General features: G+C 41.4%; 1 protein-coding gene across 2 annotated transcripts in view; it reads right to left on the bottom strand.

The window, feature by feature from the left end:
* nfatc2a (nuclear factor of activated T cells 2a) overlaps positions 1-16,280 on the bottom strand; it is a 163,396-nt gene extending 147,116 nt beyond the window's left edge. For both annotated transcript variants that reach the window (XM_060836001.1, XM_060836002.1), the window contains exon 1: positions 16,118-16,280. In XM_060836001.1, coding sequence (XP_060691984.1) covers positions 16,118-16,178 — 61 coding nt within the window. In that variant the 5' untranslated portion in view covers positions 16,179-16,280. The remainder of the gene's footprint in view (positions 1-16,117) is intronic.
* Positions 16,281-21,332: the final 5,052 nt, after the last annotated feature.

Genomic DNA, 21,332 nt, shown 5'->3' with positions numbered 1-21,332 from the left:
AATACTTTATATAAAACTCTACTAGGGTCAATTGTCATTAACCTTGCATCCACTGATACTGCAATAGTATCCATCTGCTACCAAATTGAATTTCATGGAAAGGTAATTTTCTTGATATCTTTTAACATTAAAAATTAGGCAATCATTTCCATTACACACTTTGCGTCCATTGACTCCCTGCCGTGACAGATACACAAAGCTACGCAGACGCAAACTTAAATGTCTCACCTGACTTTGCCAGTTGTGCACTATTTTTCAAACCAGACATTAGGATCCAATGTTTCAAAGCTACCACATTCCCATACATAACTGGAAGTAAGAAATGAATGGACTGTGATGTTCCAGGATGGCTTCTGTTTTGGGAGAGAGGGAAATTGTGGTGAACAAGTGTCTGAATTTCTCTCTCCCAATGTGCATTAGCACTTTTCATTAGCACCATACACTTGGATAAGGTTATGCAGCTCAGAAATCCATAATAGTACAATATCATTGGCCTCTTTGCGAACCCTCCAAGTAACACTGTGTAAAAGCACAACATGCCACTTCCTAATGTTTCATGTGAGGGATCAGGAGTGTCACTAATATGCTGCTCTATTTCCAAAATGCTCCACAGACAACGGCCCATGATTGTAAAATTCCATGCGGCTTTGGTGAACATACAATGACCGCATTGAAGAAGATATCAATTACAACACTGTCACCAATCTCTGCCAGAACAAAATCTCCAGAGGCTGCTGCACAGCCTCCAGAGGGAGAAGCAGCAGATAAAATCCACCAGAACGCAGAGGACAATGACAAGACCCTGCATCTGGTAGCCTAGCTGTCATAATCTGCAGCTCTTGGAAACAGAATGCAGACCATGGATGACCCAGGCCATCATCTCCAAACTGTATCATTGGCTGGAAGAGGAACTATTCACTGACAGGCCATCTCATCCCAGTGCCAATCATGTTCACAACTGCTGGCTGTTTATTCCAAGGAGTAGTTGAGGTCCTGTGCATTATCTCCCAATCCTCAGCCCATAAATGCTGTGGAATACAGGTTTGATTACAGAGTCACAAATAGTGGGCAAACACAATCGTGATGTATGGTGTCAAAAAGATTACATTGAAAAGAGGTCTAGGGATTTTAGCAAGCTTGGCATTCGATATCCTCACTGGGGAATAATCATTAACTAAGCAAATAAAATGCTGAACTGCATTGCCAAAACAGTAGGGCATGAATCAGTGAAATTCAGGCTCAAACTGTTTAATGTATTAGTCATACCGACTACTTTGACTACAATGTCCAGTTGTGATTGCTGAGACACAAGTGAAACATTCAAACTCTGAAGCAGTTCAGGGAACTGTCATTAGGCTGAACCTTGACATTAAAGCAGTGAAATAAAAAATGCTTGAGTCAGTTAAAAATCAACAGGAATGGATATATGAACCTAAATGGGCGAAATGACCTTCCTTTTTTCGCATTCACCTTATGATTTTCTAACACCCGGTATGTGATCGTGAAGCAATCTCAACTTTGAACTGCCTTGCTTACATCCCAACATGAAGAATATTCACTAGATGTCACCAGACACATAGGCGTTAGAAGAGAAAAAAATTATCATAACTAACTGTACAACTTCATCTTTCGCTCTTAATAAATATAAAGCAGATAATATAATTTCCCATTATTATATTGGCATTCCTATGAAATAGGGTACTGACAGATACTTACAGCTGGATTTACAAATGGGGTTTGGGAACACAAAACCCTACATCCCACATCACAACTGTCGTGCTTATGCACCGCTTTTTGAAATGTAAGGGTAAAGGCCATCTCAGCATCCAATCAACAGTGCCAAACGGTTCTAAAAGGAGAGAGTTGTGTGATGGGTCAAAGGTAGGTGGCAGTTATAATGGAGCTTCCTTGTTGCTGAAGATATCCAGAAGGCCAGCAGCACATATGCTCAAATAAGCATTCATATGGTCAAATGAGAGCTAATGTGCTCTTAGCAGGACTTATACACTTAATGGTAAGGTCCTAGGGAATGTTGCTGAACAAAGAGACCTTGGAGTACAGGTTCATAGCTCCTTGAAAGTGGAGTCGCGGTAAGATAGAATAGTGAAGAAGGTGTTTGGTATGCTTTCCTTTATTGGTCAGAGTATTGAGTACAGGAATTGGGAGATCATATTGCAGCTGTACAGGACATTGATTCGGCCATCATTGGAATATTGCGTGCAATTCTGGTCTCCTTCCTATCGGAAAGATGTTGTGAAACTTGAAAGGATTCAGAAAAGATTTACAAGGATGTTGCCAGGGTCGGAGGATTTGAGATATAGGGAGAGGCTGAACAGGCTGGGGCTGTTTTCCCTGGAGCGTTGAAGGCTGAGGGGTGACCTTATAGAGGTTTACAAATTATGAGAGGCATGGATAGGATAAATAGACAGCCTTTTCCCTGGGGTGGGCAAGTCCAGAACTAGAGGGCATAGGTTTCGGCTGAGAGGGGAAAGATGTAAAAGAGAGATAAGGGGAAACATTTTCACACAGAGGATGGTACGTGTATGGAATGAGCTGCCAGAGGAAATGGTGGAGACTGGTACAATTGTAACATTTAAAAGACACTTGGATGGGTATATGAATAGGAAGGAATATGAACTGGGTGCTGGCAGGTGGGACTAGATTGGGTTGGGATATCTGGTTGACATGGACAGGTTGGACTGAAGGGTCTGTTTCCATGCTGTGCATCTCTACAGCTCTATGACTTGTTTCAAATGTATGCTGATGTCGTATTTCTAACTTCTAATCTAACTTTTTTTTGACTTATGATACAATATTCCATCAGCTTATCAGGAGGCTGGAGATATTAGAATCTCTACCAAGAACTACCAGGAAGGGTGACAAACACTTTCTCACCCTACTTGTGTGGCAGCCAGTTAAAGCAACAGCAAAAGTTTTTCTTGAAGTATACTTAAAACTTTCCAATATTTTCTTTCTGCTATTTTTTCCATTATTATAAAAAGGATGCTGAGGGTTAATTGAGGGAATGGTATATAAAAAAGTAAAATTAGTAATTGAAACATTACTTTGATTGGAGTACAAAGTAACAAAACAACAAATTGATGTTGCAGGAAAACAATGGAGTACAACAAAATTATACATCAATGTACAACCTCTACCAGTTGGGCAATTTCCAAATTATCAAAAGAGAATAATGAATCCAATTGGCTGCAATCATAAAGTGACAATAGCCCAAAAATTACAGTCTCTCATATTCGCATACAAAGCCATAGGTTACTGGGGTGTTTAAAAATAGTAGAGTAATCTCATAGTCTTGCACGATATTTGAACCACAAGCAATTTCTATGTAAATATTATCAACGCTTTCATCATTTCTTTGCAAAAGCAGAAGAAAGTGGTTATATATTTGATCCCAAAGAAATGATACAGTTGTGTTACAGATGTAGTCATAACAAATGAGTTCCCATTATTTGTAATTATTCCAGAGAAGAGAATGATTGGAGTTTAGCGAATGATAATCCTTGCTTTGTATTTCACATTGTATTTCGAGGTTTGTTTGTTTTTCATCCAATTGCAGACAGATATATTATTGAGCATTGCTCTTGTGATGCAGTGGTAGTGTCCCTACCTTTGGACAGGAAGCCTAGGTTGAAATTCCACTTGCCCCAGAAGTGTTTAAAACATTTTATAGAAGTAATGAGCTGATTGGGCACTTCCTCTGATATCTAACCTGGTGTTGAAAATATGAAGTGGGCTTCACTTTAAAGCCCCACTATTTAGATTTATGGAGTAGGAATTGAAAAGTAGATACAAGGTGTCAGATGTTATATTTATCTGTCTGAATAAAGAAAGTCAGAGTGATTAAGGTTGTCATTATTGGCCAACTGATAGAAAGGAATTTAAACTGAGGAGGTTTAAATCACAATCCCCATCCACATTGCAAGGCTTTTGTCAGCAATATTTACTTTATCAGAATGATGTAATTTTAAGCATCTTTCACTGGGTAAAGTTTACAATTTTCAAGTGATTATTTAAATAAGGTACTAGATGATATGTACAAAGGCAAAACATTGCAGAAATAAAAACAGAAAATGTTGGAAATATGCAACCAATCTGGGATTACCTGTGGAGACAGAAATAAATGTAATATTTCATATTGATGGCTTTCTTCAAAACTAGATAAAGTTAAAGATATAACAGGTTTAAAAGGTTTAAGTCTCATCCGTTATAGGGAAGGAGCTTTTTTTAGGTTACACACTAATAAACTTACATGTGAAGGGTTGGAAGTATAGCACTAGTCATCTTGCTTTGAGGTAATTTGTTTAAAAAGACACATACATCACAGACTTTGTTTACACATATATAATGGATGTTGTACATCCTATGGGATTCTTGATATATGCAAACTCTGTAAACATCCTGCACTCGATTACAGAATTAGACCTCAAAGTTAACAATGGTCTGGAGTAAGTCATGGATATTTCAACATTTCACAGGAGAGTGTGCAGCAGTATACGATTAGTTTATTTTATAACCAACTACCCAACAAATACATTACAATACGCAGATTTAAAAAGCATTGGCCAAAGAACTGTGGGAGATGAGGGAAAATGTTTTTACATAGTGAGTTATGAGGATGTCCTGCCACACATCTGCCAAAAATAGAAACAGGCAGCTTATAGAAGCTCCAAACTGTGAATGTAGGAGAATCAGGATCGGTGAAATGGAATCCAAATTGAGTGCCAGGGTATGCTATAAACAAATGACTGTGTCTATATTAATTACGGTGAGATGCAGTGGCAATTTCTATGTCATTTTGTACAAAATGTTGTGACATACTTTTTTTAATTTCTGAAATAAATCTGGTTAGTTCATTCACAACCTGAGTCCATTAAGTGCATCACATTGTTAATCCCATTTTCTGGAGTGCTAGAGAGAATTAATGTGCTTGCAAACTTTCTGCAGGGGTAGAAAACACAATGCCGCTCCTTTAGCTTCATAGGAAATGTGAAACCCATTCAAAGGAAGTGGAGTAAGATCATTGCAATAGATTGTAGCTCATTATAATAACTGAAATCCAATCAGATTGTTGGGTAATGTGTTGTGGATTGAAGAGTGAGGCTTTAGCTCAGGAGTCTTTGACAAGAAGGTTGAGTGAAGTGATTATGCCACAGTGGAAGAGGGTGAAGACATGACTGCCCAGCTGGTTCAGTGTGCAATGTGCTTGATGTGGGAGGTCAACGACTCTGGTGTGTCTGGCTCGTATAAGTGTGGAAAGTGTGTGCACGTTCAGCTACTGACAGAGCATATTGTAGCGCTGATGAAAGAACTCGAGGGCCTTAGGCTCATCAAAGAGAACGAGATCTTTCTGAACAAGACCTTCAGCGAGGTTATTATACCGACCATACCAGAAGAGAGCAGAAGAGAGCAGACGATGAGGAAGGCAGGGAGGAGACAGGTGCAAGAGATGCCGTGGGAAGTACCTGTCAGGAACAAGTTGAATCTTTTGGAAACAGTAGAGACTGATGACACTGCCAGTCTGCAAGGCGGCCAGACCTGTCAATCAAAAGTTGGCATGGAGGCAGAGCGGAAGAGTCGGACATCGCACAGAGCCGTGGTAATAGGGATCTCCATAGTGAGAGGAACTAACCAGCATTTTTGTGGCAGCAGGTGGGACTTAAGGATGGTGTGTTGTCTTCCTGGTGCCAGGGTTAAAGACATCACAGAGTGCAGGACATCCTCAAGGACGAAGGTGAAGAGCCAGAGGTGGTGGTACATGTCGGCACAAATGATGTCGGGAAGAAGAGGAGGAACATATTACAGCGGGACCTCGGAGAACTAGGAAGAAGGCTGAAAAGCAGGATGTCCAGGGTGGTTATCTCCGGTTTGCTTCCAATTCCTCGGGCTGGTGAGGCCAGAAACAGGGAGATAATGGACTTGAACGTGTGGTTGGGGAACTGGTGCAGGAAGCAAAGATTTAAATTCTCGGATCACTGGGGTATGTTTTGTGGTAAGCATAAATTATATAAGAGAGACGGTTTGCACCTTAATAGGTTAGGGAACAGCATTCTGGCAGGCAGGTTTGCTACTGCAACACAGCTACGTTTAAACTAAGTAGCCGGGGGGGACGAGACAAACTGGATGTTTAAAAAGGAAATTGAAGGGAAAGTTAGAATAAGGGAAGTCAAGAAAGACAACTGTATCAATGAGGCAGAAAACTCAAAAAGGGATCATGCTGTAAGGCTGTGTGAAATAGGAGTTGATGGGAAGGGTGAGGGCAGTAACAAATTAAAAATACTATACATGAATGCACAAAGCATTAGAAATAAGAAGGATGAACTTGAGGCTCTTTTGGAAATTGGCAGATACGATATTGTGGGGATAACTGAGACGTGGCTTCAAGTGGACAGGGCCTGGGAAATGAATATTCAAGGCTACACATGCTTTCATAAGGACAGACTGATGGGCAGAGGAGGTGGGGTGGCCATGTTGATAAAGGATGATATTCAGTCCCTTGCACGGGGAGACCTAGAATCAGGGGATGTAGAGTCAGTGTGGATAGAGCTGAGAAATTCTAAGGGTAAAAAGACCCTCTAGGGAGTTATCTACAGGCCCCCATACAGTAGTCTGGATGTCGGATGTAATCAGGAGCTGAAATTGGCCTGTTGCAAAGATGTTACTACAGTTGTTATGGGGATTTCGACATGCAGGTAGACTGGGAGAATCAGGATGGTATTGGACCTCAAGAAAGAGACTTTGTGGAGTGCCTCCGAGATGGATTCTTAGAACAGCTGATGCTGGAGCCTACCAGGGAGAAGGCAATTCTGGATCTGGTATTGTGTAACGAAACAGAATTGATCAGGGACCAGAAGTGAAGGAGCCATTGGGAAGTAGTGACTATAATACAATAAGCTTCAATCTGTAATTTGAGAGGGAGAGGTACAATCGGAAGTGACAATATTTCTGTTGAATAAAGGGAACTATGGAGCTATGAGGGACGAGCTGGCCAAAGTTCAATGGTGCAGGGATGACAGTGGAGGAACAATGGCGGATATTTCTGTGTATAATGCAGAAGATGCAGGATCAGTTCATTCCAAAAAGGAAGAAAGATCCTAGGAGGAAGCATGGGATGCCGTGGCTGATGAGGGAAGTTAAGAAAAATATAAAGTTAAAAGAGAAAAAGTATAACATAGCAAAGATAAGTGGGAAAACTGAGGACTGGGAAGCTTTTAAAGAACAACAGAGGATTACTGAGAAGGAAATACACAGAGAAAAATGAGGTACGAAGATAAACTGTCCAAAAATGTAAAGGAGGATAGTAAAAGCTTTTTTAGGTATGTGAAAGGCAAAAAAATGGTTAAGACTAAAATTGGGCCCTTGAAGACAGAAACAGGGGAATATATTACGGGGAACAAAGAAATGGCAGAAGAATTGAATTGTTACTTCAGATCTGTGTTCACTGGGGAAGACACAAGCAATCTCCCTGAGGTAACAGTGGCTGAAGGACCTGCACTTAAGGGAATTTATATTTGCCAGGAATTGGTGTTGGAGAGACTGTTAGGTCTGAAGGTTGATAAGTCCCCGGGGCCTGATGGTCTACATCCCAGGGTACTGAAGGAGGTGGCTCGAGATATCGTGGATGTGTTGGTGATTATTTTCCAGAGTTCAATAGATTCAGGATCAGTTCCTGTGGATTGGAGGGTGACTAATGTTATACCACTTTTTAAGAAAGGTGGGAGAGAGAAAGCAGGAAATTATAGACCAGTTAGTCTGACCTCAGTGGTGGGAAAGATGCTGGAGTCTATTATAAAGGATGAAATTACGACACATCTGGATCGTAGTAACAGGATAGGTTAGACTCAGCATGGATTTATGAAGGGGAAATCATGCTTGACTAATCTGCTGGAATTTTTTGAGGATTTAACTCTGAAGATGGACGAAGGAGATCCAGGACTTTCAGAAAGCTTTTGATGAAGTCCCACATAGGAGGTTAGTGAGCAAAATTAGGGTGCATGGTATTAGGGGCAAAGTACTAACTTGGATTGAAAGTTGGTTGGCTGATAGGAAACAAAGAGAAGTGATAAACGGCTCCATTTCAGAATGGCAGGCAGTGACCAGTGGGGTACCGCAGGGATCAGTACTGGGGCCGCAGCTTTTTACAATATATGTTAATGATATAGAAGATGGTATTAGTAATAACATTAGCAAATTTGCTGATGATACTAAGCTGGGTGGCAGGGTGAAATGTGATGAGGATGTTAGGAGATTACAGGGTGACCTGAACAGGTTAGGTGAGTGGTCAGATGCATGGCAGATGCAGTTTAATGTGGATAAATGTATGGTTATCCACTTTGGTGGCAAGAACAGGAAGGCAGATTACTACTAAATTGATTCCATTTAGGTAAAGGGGCAGTACAGAGAGATCTGGGTGTTCTTGTACATCAGTCAATGAAGGTAAGCATGCAGGTACAGCAGGTAGTGAAGAAGGCTAATAGCATGCTGGCCTTCATAACAAGAGGGATTGAGTATAGAAGCAAAGAGGTTCTTCTGCAGCTGTACAGGGCCCTGGTGAGACCACACCTGGAGTACTGTGTGCAGTTCTGGTCTCCAAATTTGAGGAAAGACATTCTGGCTATTGAGGGAGTGCAGCGTAGGTTCACAAGGTCAATTCCTGGAATGGCGGGACTACCTTACGCCGAAAGACTGGAGTGACTGGGCTTGTTTACCCTTGAGTTTCGAAGACTGAGAGGGGATCTGATTGAGACATATAAGATTATTAAAGGATTGGACACACTGGAGGCAGGAAACATGTTTCTGCTGATGGGTGAGTGCTGAACCAGAAGACACAGCTTAAAAATATGGGGTAGACCATTTAGGACAGAGATGAGGAGAAACTTCTTCACCCAGAGAGTGGTGGCTGTGTGGAATGCTCTGCCCCAGAGGGCAGTGGAGGCCCAGACTCTGGATTCATTTAAGAAAGGGTTGGATAGAGCTCTCATGGATAGTGGAATCAAGGGTTATGAAGATAAGGCAGGAACAGGATATTGATTAAGGATGATCAGCCATGATCATATTGAATGGTGGTGCAGGCTCGAAGGGCAGAATGGCCTACTCCTGCACCTATTATCTATTGTTGTGAGAGACACATGCATCATCTTACACTCAAATGCCAATGACGTATGTTTTATTGCCTGTCTATTTGATTAGAAACAATGTGGATGTATGGAGCCATTTGCAGACTCTCTGGAAGTGTCATGGCTCCTTAGGTTTAGAGTTTAATATATATATGGCCTGAAATTTTCAAAATGTCCTGACAGTGGTTATTCCAGTGTGAGTTGTGCATGGAGCCTTGTCAAATCGCCATCTGAGCACACTTCAAATGATTGAATTTTCCACTGGCCAATTCCTCTATGCCTGGAACCCTCTGAAATTCTCCAGTTAAATTGGAGATTTCGGAGGGTTCGGATGTGATTAAGCCAAATAGTTACTCAGGAAAAAGTCAGACTATTACTTACATAGTTTAACACTTCAGTAACTAGTCAACTGATCCCAGACTTACCTCACACATCCCCAATTATATTTCTCCTGGACTTAATCCCCAAAACTCCGAGCTGACATCTAAACAGGAAACAACAACTGCTCCATCGGAACCTTGTTCCCCTTTGCCCTTACCAACCATGCCCCACCTCCAATCCCAATACCATTCTCCCTCCTGCTGGTCCCTTTCCAGCCCTCCCTGATGTCAACAGGTCCAATTTCTCTCACCCACCCTGACCTCCACAAAACACTGCATCACATACATTACCACATTGAGCCCTGGCACATGACAAACTTGCCTATCCTCTACCCACTTGACATTCTATACACTAAGCATAGTAACCCCTATTCTGCCAGGGAAAGCACCCTTCCCCAGTTGGCACCCAACTTATCTAGCATCTATCCCAGTACTCATCTGGCTTCCTATCCCTGGTACATTCTCTTTACTCATGTGGAATCCTATCCATGGCACCATACTGTTTCTCAGCTTGCACCATAACCAGTTGACACCCTACATACCTGGCACGCTATTCAACGAGTATGCCATTCCGTCAACATCGATCATCCTACTCCTGGTACATTATCCTCTTCACAAGTAGAACTTATTTAGCTGGCACCTCTCCCACCTGTCACCCTGTTCCCCCTACCCTTCAATCAACCTTTCAACATACTTACATTACTTAATTATGGCTTGAAAGCATCTGTCAAAATGACTGCCTGGACATTCAAATTTCAGATTGCAGCAATTCAGAATTTCTGCTGTGGAAAAAGGGGCCTGGTTTACTTTCATCAGATGACTTTACATTATGAGAAAACTGTCTGAATGGAAGTATGGCTCTGCACTTTAGAGGGAGACCTGAACAGAAATGCCTCTCAGAATTGCAGAGCTCGCTTCTTTCATAATGAAGGGACAGAGTGGCAATCTGTGCAAGATCTTCTCTCCTCAGAAAATCCATCCCATCATTTTGAACATAAACTAATTTATTGAGCAATTTTCAGCTTTAGTTTTGCCCTATTTTATTCCGTCTCTTCCCCCCTTGGCAGGAGGGTGCACTTGGTATGAATATCCCAGTGTCGACTCACAGACCTGAGGTCAGGAACCAGGAATCAACATGAAATATCCAAAAGCAACTTCACTTAAACTTTCCTTCTACAAAGAGATGCTCAAAGTTTCCCAAAACCCCACTCAGTGGCTCAGATTGAGAGCTGAGCAAAAGAGGAATCCAATATCTTCACTGCCACCCTGACTCCCCTTGCAGACTTCTGTTGTCACTGAAATGTTGCTCTAATTAGAAACCCTTTGCCATTAGTCTGTCCTTCTCTGAATGAATTAATCCCATTAGGGTGAAGGATTGGGAGGGAGAGCAAGAATTAGTGTAACACACCAGGCCAGGGGAAGGTTAAAACTGGCCAATTTTTCTTTTCTAACTGTTAGTCACTAATACTTGCTGGAAAGTATCTGAATTGAAGTTTCCTCAATTATGCTGCCAATGTTCTGGCTGTAATTGGGACATGCAAGTGCATAGTCTCACTAAAGCCCTTCTTGTTTAACAACCATCCAGTATTACTTCCAGTGGGTGCTGTATTTTAATAAGTCTGCAATAATGAAATTTGATTACCTCTGCCATCATGACCCTTTTAGTAAAGCTGAGCATGAGAAAAGGGTGGTTACTACAAAATATCACAGGATTGACTTAAAAGAGAAAAAGCTCCTTCCTCTCTATCCTATCCATGCCCTTCAAGTTTTATGTATCTTAATCTTGTCCCTCCTCTGTTCCAAGGAAAACAACCTAATTCTCCAGCCCAGGTAACATCCTGATAAATCTCTGAATCCTCTCCAGTGCAATCACTTCCCTCCTATAATGTAGTTTCCAGAAATGCACTTACACTCTAGCTGTAGCTTAATCAACCTTTTATATAGTTCCAGCATCATCTCCTTGCTCTTAAACTCTATGCCTCAACAATAAAGGAACGTATCCAATTAACAATGTATGATTGTAAATGGGGTGCCAGTCAAGCTGGCTACTTCATCATGGATGGTGTCAAGCTTCTCGAATATTATTGGAACTGCACCCATCCAGATAGTCGGACAGTATCCATCACACTTCTGACTTGTGAATGATGGATAGGGTTTTGGGAGTCAGGAGGTGAATTACTCTTTGCAGAATTCCAAGACGGATAAAAAGCATAATCCGAAGGATGTTGGAAATCTGAAATAAAAACATAAAATGTTGGACAAACTCAAACATCTGCCAGCATCTGAGGAGAAACAGAGTTAATATTTTGAGTCATATCAGACTTAAAATGTTAACTCTGTTTCTCTCTCCACAAAGTGTTGCCAGACCTGCTGAGTTTCTCCAGTATTTTGCTTGCATTCCGAACCTCTCACCTGCTCTTGCAGCACTGTATTTATATGGATAGTCCGGTTCATTTTCTCGGAGAAAGTGAGGACTGCAGATGCTGGAGATTAGAGTCCAGGGTGTGGTGCTGGAAAAGCACAACAAGTCAGACGGCATCCGAGGAGCAGGAAAATTGACATTTCAGGCAAAAGCCCTTCATCAGGAATGAGGCTGGGAGCCTCGGGAGTGGAGACATAAAATTGGGGTGGGGGTAGGGCTGGTGGGGGAAGGTAACTGAGTGTGCGATAGGTGGACGGTGGTGGGGATAATGGTGATAGGTCCGAGGGGACGGTGGAGTGGATTGGTGGGAAGGGTGATGGACGGGTAGGATGGGTCATGAGGGCGGTGCTGAGCTGGGAGGTTGGAACTGGGATAAGATCGGGGGAGGGAAAATGGGGAAACTGGTGAAATCCACATTGATGCCATGGGGTTGGGGGTTCCCGACACGAAGGATGAGGTGTTCTTTTTCCATGCGTTGAGTGGTGAGGGAGTGGCGGTGGAGGAGGCCCAGGACCTGCATGTTTTCAGCAGAGTAGGAGGGGAAGCTGAAATGTTCGGTCACAGGGCGGTGGGGTTGGTTGGTGTGGGTGTCCCGGAGATGTTCCCTGAAGTGCTCTGCGAGGAAGCGTCCTGTTTCCCCAGTGTAGAGGAGACCGCATTGGGAGAAACGGGTATAGTAAATGACATGTGTGGAGGTGCAGGTGAAACTTTGATGGATGTGGAAAGCTCCTTTGTAGCCTTGGACGGAGGTGAGGGGGGAGATGTGGGTGCAGGTTTTGGAATTCCTGCGGTGGAAGGGGAAGGTGCTAGGAGGGGAGGGTGGGTTGTTGGAGGAGTGTGGATCTAATGAGGTACTCGTAGAGGGAACGGTCTTTACAGAAAGCGGATAGTGGTAAGGAGGGAAAAATATCCCCGGTAGTGGGGTCCATTTGTAGGTGGTGGAAATAGTGGAGAATGATGTGATGTATCCAGAGGTTGGTGGGATGGAAGGGTGAAAGTTCATTTTCCGGTCAATGGTAACTCCAAAATGCTAATAATGGGGGATGCAGAATTGGTAAAGTTATTGAATGTCAAGTAGTGATGGTTAATTTTATGTTTTGCAGATCAATGTTACCTGACACTTGTGTGACATGCATGATACTTGCCAGTTCTCAGCCCAAAAATGATGTTGCCGCATTTAGATAAAGACTGCTTCAGTTACTGAGGAGTTACAAGTGGTGCTGAACATTGTACTTTCATCAGTGAACATCCCTACTTCTAACCTTAAAATGGAGAGGGAAAGTTATTGACCAATTAAAGATAGCTAGCCCTACAACACGTCCCTGAGGAACTCTTCCAGAGTTGCCCTGAATCTGAGATGACTGGCTTCCAACAATCATCTTCCTTTGTGCCATGATGGAGGGGAAAATGGTATGATTTCAAACAGAAGAACATTTCACCCTAATTCCTATTGACTCAGGTTTTGCTCGAGCTTCTTGATGCCACACTCTTTTAAATATAATGGGAGTAACTCTCACCTCACCTCTCAAATTCAGCTCTGTCATCCATATATGAACCATGGCTGTTATGGGGTCAGGAGCTGAGATACCTTGGTGGAACCCAAACTGCCAGTGAGCAGGTTATAGCTAAGCAGATGCTGCTCAACAGCACTGCTGATAATCCCTTTGATCTCTTTACTGCTGATCAACAATAGACTGATGGTATGATTATTGGCGGAGTTGGATTCTTCCTGGTTTTTGTGTATAGGACATTCCTGGGCAACTGTTCACATGGTCGGGTGGATACTAGTTTTGTAGCTGCACTGGAACAGCTTGGCTAGGGGTGTGGCAGGATCTACAACATATGTCTTCAGCTCTATTATGTTCAGGCCCCATAGCCTTTGCAGATCCAGTACCCACAGCCATTCTTTGATATTACCAGATGTGAATCGAATTTGCTGAAGACTGGCATCTGTCTGGGCCAGATACTGATGGCAGGATCCTCTGAAGGAGGCTGGGATGGATATTTCAGTGCATCTGGAAGATGCATTGATGCAAGATCAGGCATTGTGTGATGGTGCTGAATGCTAACATTCACTATCTGGGATTACACAAGAATAACCACTTGGCATTCTATTGCAAACCTATTGTTCCACAAGTTTGGAATCTCAGAAATGGTGAAGACAGAAACACATGGAAGAAAATTACTATTACCTTGTTGGACTAATAGTTGCTAAAAACGAAAAGTGCATATATTACTTTAATAATCACACTTTTATTTCAATTACATTGGTAACTATCAGGTAACAAATAACTTAAAATACATATTTTAAAAAAAATTTATAGCAGAAGTACATTGGTTAAATAGCTACAATAGTGTCTTTATGTTGATGAATCACCAACATCTCCATTCTCTCCACCTCCTATTCTAAATAGTCAAAACTCAAAGTAGAAACAGTATTAGCATACTTATTGGAGTTTATATATCCCAAAAAATGTGATAGATTATTTTCAACATGTAATTTCAGTTGTTTTTTGAAGACCCATGCAGAAATCAAAAAGAAACTTTAAAGGTGCAAATGATGCTGCAAAAATATGCCAAAGATGGAATGGTAACAGAATGTAAAGGGTTAAACCATTGTTGGGGAGGGGAAATGTAGAGATGACCAAAGTTGGGAAAAAAAATGGCGGGGGAGCCAGAGAAAGTTTGAGAAGAAGAAAGTGTGTGTGAGACTCAGAGGAAGAAAGACTGAGTCAGAGTCTGAGTGCAAGTCAAAGTGAGATTGGGAGAGAAGGACAAAGAGGCTGTGTGCAAGTCAAGTTATGAGAAATAGGGAGCTTGAGAAAGTATGAGTCAGAATGAGAGAGAAAGACACTGTGATAAAGTTTTAGAATCATTGAGAGGCAAAATCAGAGAAAGTGTGAGAATCTAATGACAGACTGAGGGGCAGCAAGAATGTGAGTGGAGTGAGTGAGAGCATCCAGAGTGCATGTGTGTGAAAGTCACTGGGGCAGACTTGAGCGTGCATCCTTGTAGGGTTTTGTCAGAGAGAGAAATTGAGAATATATGTGTATAGAGTGAGAAACTCAAAGTCAGATTATGTGTCTCAGAGACAGATAGAAGGGGTTAAAACATGGCCATCATAGTGAGCGAGACAGAGGGAGAGAGCAGGGGACAGGCAGATATTGTGTATGAGTTAGTGAGAGAGACTAAAAGACAGAGAGCAAGGGTTAAAGTTGGATAAACTGAAACAGAGAAAGAGATGGGTACAGCAAGAGAGACAGAAAGGGTTGGAGTGAGTCAGGGTGAGTGCTGGGTGGGGGTGGAGAATAAGAGAGACATGGAGAATGAAAGACTGAAACCAAAAGGAGTTGGGATTGGATGAGGCAAAAGTTATGGTAACTACCACCCACCACGATGAAAAGGTTGAATAAGTGAATGTGTGTGCAGGCAACAGGGAGCTGTAGTATAACTGAGGGGAAATGTGAGACTGTCTTACTCACCCAGCCACATAGAACTCTATCCCAAATAAAACTAATCCCAAAATACACCCTGATAAAAAAAACATTGGAGACTGCGCGTGGAAACTTTGCTCCTGAGTCACCACTGTAGAAACCGCGGAGTCATGGAAACAGCTAACACTATTCGTTACGGACACCCATGTGTTTTGTTTGCAATGTTGTGATGCAGTTTATATTTATTTACTCAATTTCACGAAAGCTGCTGCCTTTAGCTCTCTTTTTATGCGGTTTTAGCTGGAGGGGAGCCGTCTGCAGCAAGGAGCCTCGCGTCAGCACCACTGGCGGGGGCTGCACATCTGGAACTCCTTACAGATGTTTCCAAAAATGTCCAGATGCATCATTAAAGTGACAATTATTAAGATATTAGCGAGAATTCCTCCTGCTGTACTTTGTATAGTTTGCTAGCACAAAAATAAGTTTTAAAAGTGCAACATACGTTTTATTTTCAATTCTAGAACACAGTGCCTCAAATTGTTTAAGAAATTCGGTGTGTCGAAAACTCTCACCCTGTTCGGTATTTCATCGCCACTCAAAGCAATAAGACACATCATTGTTTTTAGACACCCCCCACCCGTAATTTCTCTCAGTAACATCATTAATACATTGCAGTATTAAAATCACTAGAAAGTCTACGCTTCAACACGTTGTGAATAGCAAAGAGTTCCAGAAGTAAATCCATACCTTGATCCATAGACCTCATGATGTGATAAGGCACCACTCTGCAAGCAGCTCCTCTGAACATTTGCAGGCAGACCGGTTAACATCAGTATTCTAAACTGGAATTTCAATGCACATCGCAGGGTTGCGGATTCAGACTCTGTGTTGTGGGGAAGGCAGGATAGGAGCGATCTGACTGTGCAGCCAGAGTCCGAGCTTCCCATGCGCTGCACTGACTTTCTCCTGTCCCAGTTCTTACTCACTACAGAGGGAAAACGCCACTTCCTTCCCAAGGATCAGAGTGTTTATAGTTTCGCTCCAGTAAAATAACGGGATTCCCTTTATGTTTCCTCCTGTTTAGTCCGTTGCCTTGACCACCTTGGCAGCTATCCCGAGCCGAACTAAGGGGTTTCCTGCAAACTCGTAACTCTGGAATCCATGACGTCGCCACAGATAAATGCCAAAGAATTTTTTGTGGGTTTCTTATTCAGAAATACAAGTGCTTCATTGTCAAATGTACTTCTCAAATCTGAAAGACAAAGAAATTCGGCAGCCCTGTTAAAAAAGAACAGATACTTTTTACAGGCTCAGTACTCCTATAGAAATATTGAAAAAGTCGCTCTCCTTTCGATTCTCAATCAAATCATTTTTATTTTTATTACGTCAAAGCACCCTCTCCTCACCATCAAACATTTTACTTTAGTTTTTATTATGTTATTGCAACTCAGCCTAAATTACTTCTTAGCACACCTTCAGAACTTCCTCTGCAGTTTAGACAGGTCATTGACATTTTCGGGTTATTCAGAAAAGGTACTGAGTACAGAGATGATTTGGAATTTTCAGTTCTAAGGGAAATTCAGAACGTAGTTTATTTGTTAATTAAAGTGTGAGGAATCATGATCCAACTTTTCTGAATGCTGAAAAGATTATCCAGATGCATGAATTGGGCTTAAAGTACAGGCCCAATGACAATGAATGTAAAATGTAAAGTTCTATAATACTTGAGTTTTGTTTTTAATTCTGCAGATGAATGTACCCAATGTTTCAAAAAACAGTTGTGACTTTCGTACTTAGCTGAACTACAAGCGGGAGAGAAACTTTCATACTTGCCCATCCAATTGTCAGAAATGCAATTATTCTACTTTCAAACGTTGGCAAAGAACAGTGTAAATGACATTTTCATCACACTTTTAATGTGGTCAAATATTCAAAGGTGCATCACATGAGCATTTTAATGCAAAGCATGACACCACTTAAGGAGATATCAAGGCAAATAAGCCAAAGCTTGGTTATTGGGGCAGGTTTTAAGGAGTGTCTTAAAAGAGGAAAGTAAAGAGATGTAGAGATAGAATTTCACATTTTAGGCAACTGAACACATTATCACCAGTGTTAGAGCAAAAAACCTGGATTACACATTAAGCCATAAATAGAGGAACACAAATCCATGAGGATTGTGGGAAGCAGATTCATGGGATTGCCATCAGCTGCAAGATCCCCTCAAGCCACTCACCATCCTGAATTGGAAACATATTGCTGTTCCTCCAGTATTGCTGGGTCAAAATCCTGAATTCCCTCCCTAAGGACATTGATGGTTTACCTGCAGCACATGGACTTCAACAGTTCAATCAGGCAGCTCAACCATACCTTCTAAAGGCAACTAGAGATGGGCAATAAAGGGTGGGTTAAATATTAGAAGTTACCACTGTCTTGATTTTCCACAGTTAGCTAAGAGTTGACAACACATTTCCTAGACAGTTAGGTCAATAACTTCAAATCTACCATTGGTCTCTCATGTTTCCCTGGATTGGAGAGACAAAGGACTTGTTGCTGCTTTTTGCTAATAAGTAATCCCCATTGGAAAATATTCACAGGGAGATGATCAAGAGCAGCTGTCTTACACTCCCACCCAGTTACATAACATGTTGATCTCACTTACTAAAATGACATATAAAAGACACCCATCTGAGAAAGCTAGTGGAGCTATTGCTACTTTGGACTGTATCCCAATCTGATCGGATAGGAGGACGTAGAGGGCAAGGGGATGATTGCTGCTAGGTGTGGGAAGGAGGTCTCCACAATTTGGTGGGCACATAAAAGAACTTTTCAATGAAAGGAATTCATCTGTGTGTTGACTAATATCGCTGAAAATGATCAAAGTGAAATAAGGATGAAAAGCGAGTAAGTGAAATAAAATGAAGAGAGACAATGGTGAAAAACAAAGTCCTGACGTGCATATATTCCATGAATGTCATGCCAACCAAAGCAAGACTCAGGTAATCGATTATATTATATTAAGAAAGATAAATAGACATATTCAGCTTTTGTTCATTTCACCTTTGTAATTTTCTCTCATGGCATTCCAAACAACTTTCCTTAAAAGACCAACTAGTTGGAAAGAGTCCAATTAGAATTTACATTGATTTGTGGAAGGAACAGAACTGAAGTATCCTTTCTCATTCAGAGCCTTGTGTTCTTATGTTTGCTTATTTCATTGAAGAGAACAAAAAGAACTGATATTTGCATTTAAAAGAAATAGCTTAAAAATACGTTCAGGCAATTTCTGTTCTTATTTCTTTGCTGCTGATTTTCACATCATAAGACTAGTGTTAATAAAGCAAGCCTTTATAAAGCATAGCTTTTCTGTTGAACAAGCTTCAAGTAAAAGATGGGTTGCCTGCACTTTTCAATTTTCTTTTCTCCTTGACAAATGAAAGTAAACTCGCAACAAGATATATAATCCTGATATGTTCATGCCTACCATTGAAGACTTGAAGGTCTATAAACTACAAATCAAAAACAGAAGTAGAAAATCCTGGAAACAACCAGCAGGGGAATTTGTGGAAATATGTCATTTTAACATCTCAGAGGTAGACTCCTCACATGAGGCAAGGACCTTGTCAAACCAAAACCATGACCACCAATAGCCATATCCATTCATAAAAGTTTTCATTTCATTCAAGAAGAAAGTTAAAGATGTTACTTCCATGCCCTCAACAAGAGCAGCACATTGGCTCAGTGGTTAATACTGCTGCCTCACAAGTCAGGGATCCGGGTTCCATTCTAGTCTTGGGGTGACTGTCAGTGTAGAGTTTGCACATGCTCTCCATGGGTTTCCGCCAAGTGCTCTGGTTTCCCCTCACAGTCCAATGATGTGCCGATTAGTTGGATTAAACATGCTGAATTGCCCATAGTGCCTGGAATATGCAGGGCTAGGTGGATTAGTGATGGGTCTGGGTGGGGTGTGCTTTGCATGGGTTGATGTGAGCTTGATGAGCAGAATGGCCTCCTTCCACACAGTAGGAATTCTATGATTTAACCAACATTCAATTTTATCATAACAAATTAACTGACTATTTATCTCATTTTGTGCTTTGGATCTTGCACTATATAAAGCAGCTGCCATATCTGGGGTACGGGAGTCCAGAACTAGAGGGTAAAGGTTTAGGGTGAGAGGGGAAAGATTTACAAGAGATCTAAGTGACAATGTTTTCACACAGAGGGTGCTGCGCGTATGGAATCAGTTGCCAGAGGAAGTGGTGGAGGCTGATACAATTACAACATTTAAAAGACATCTGGATGGGTAGATGAATAGGAAGGGGTTAGATTGATATGGGCCAAGTGCTGGCAAATGGAGCTAGATTAATATAAGATGTCTGGTTGATATGGACAAGTTGGAGTGAAGAGTCTGTTTCTGTGCTGTATATCTCTATGACTCGATCTGTCTTAATGGCAGCCAACATGTAAAAATAAATGATTAGCCACGAGGTACGTTAAAGCATGAAATGTGTTACATAAACTAAATTAATTCCTTCAGCTCCTGGCAATGTGGATCATGTTAAAATTGAAGATATGACATAAAAAAATTGTATTTAAGTGCGAATGACAAATTTGGCGTTTTGGAGTAATATAAAACATTATCCGAGGGACTATGGCAACTTTGGTCAACAGTACCCTTTACAACATCAAGAAATATTGTTTGCCATATCGCTCAGTGCATTATAGCGTCCAAACTGCTGCTGGAAAACAATCGTAATTCTATTCGCATCAGAAAATACCAAATACATTACGCAGTTGATGATCAATCAATCTTGTTTTCACTCTGGTTTTTCCATTAAAATGGCAACTGTGATAATGCTTGCTTAATAATTAGTTTTGGAGGTATTGAAGAAGAAGAGTGGTTTACTTTTATTTAATGAGAAGCTTTCTTTCAAACTTATCCTCTTTTTAAATCTTCATTTGTGCTTCCAACATCTCATTGAAATTATAATGGCAAGATTACAGTGTAAGGGTGTCAGATGGCTGCAACATTGAACTCTGGGGCATTTTTATACTTTAGCCTGTTATGTACATTGTTAGTTTCAGGCATGTTGTATGCTAAAGCTGTGAGGCATTTGTATTTTGTTTCCACTCAGATCATTGCATACATCTGCTCACTATTCAAGTCCTATCTTTCAGGTACTGAAGTCCTTTTCCCTGAAATTACCTCCTTAAGCCTCTCCACCTCCCATTCCTTCAGGCGTTTTTTGAATCTTACCTGTGACCAATCCTTTTGTCATCTCTTCTAACAAATCCTTCTTAATCTGATTATGCTCTTGAAAACATTAAAACATTATAAATAGAATCAAGAGTTGTCTACATGACACCTAGAACATGCTTCATCAATGGACACGACATGGGCAATCTTCAACCTCATTGCCAGTCTTTCATCCAATCCCCAAAACCTTGATTAATTCAAAATCTAAACATCTATCCAAAAACATGCTGGGATATTAAACGACACTAAGGACACAATGTAAATGCAAGTTGCTATTCTACAACTGGCTAAGAACTCTGGGTTGCAAAGTTGGGGTGGTGGGGTGGGGAATATCAAAAGTCACTGTTGGAAAAGACAGTATTAGGTTCTGCTGTGATGCGTCCATGGTAACTGGTCTGCTGACAGCTACAGTCTAGGCCACGGTTGCAAATTTAATGCTTCCCAGTGAGACTATAATATGAAATCTGGATTACTGTCAGTGCACCTGTACTTCTGACAGACCATTCCAAGCAGGACATTATCATTGCCAACACCAATACAAGACATTTTCTCCAGTGATTGCACTCCCTTTGCGTGGCTGTTACTGCCTTTAGGGAGCTTGAAGCCATATGAATATTTATGGGAGATCCCTGATTGGAAAGTTTGAAAATCATTGGTCTAGCCTCACACGGGTGAGGTAGAGAAAGATTGCCAATGCTGGTGGAA

The sequence above is a fragment of the Hemiscyllium ocellatum genome, chromosome 15, assembly GCF_020745735.1.
Source record: "Hemiscyllium ocellatum isolate sHemOce1 chromosome 15, sHemOce1.pat.X.cur, whole genome shotgun sequence".
Lineage (NCBI taxonomy): Eukaryota > Metazoa > Chordata > Chondrichthyes > Orectolobiformes > Hemiscylliidae > Hemiscyllium > Hemiscyllium ocellatum.
Note: the sequence above shows the minus strand (reverse complement) of the source record. Positions and strands in the feature narration are given on the sequence as shown.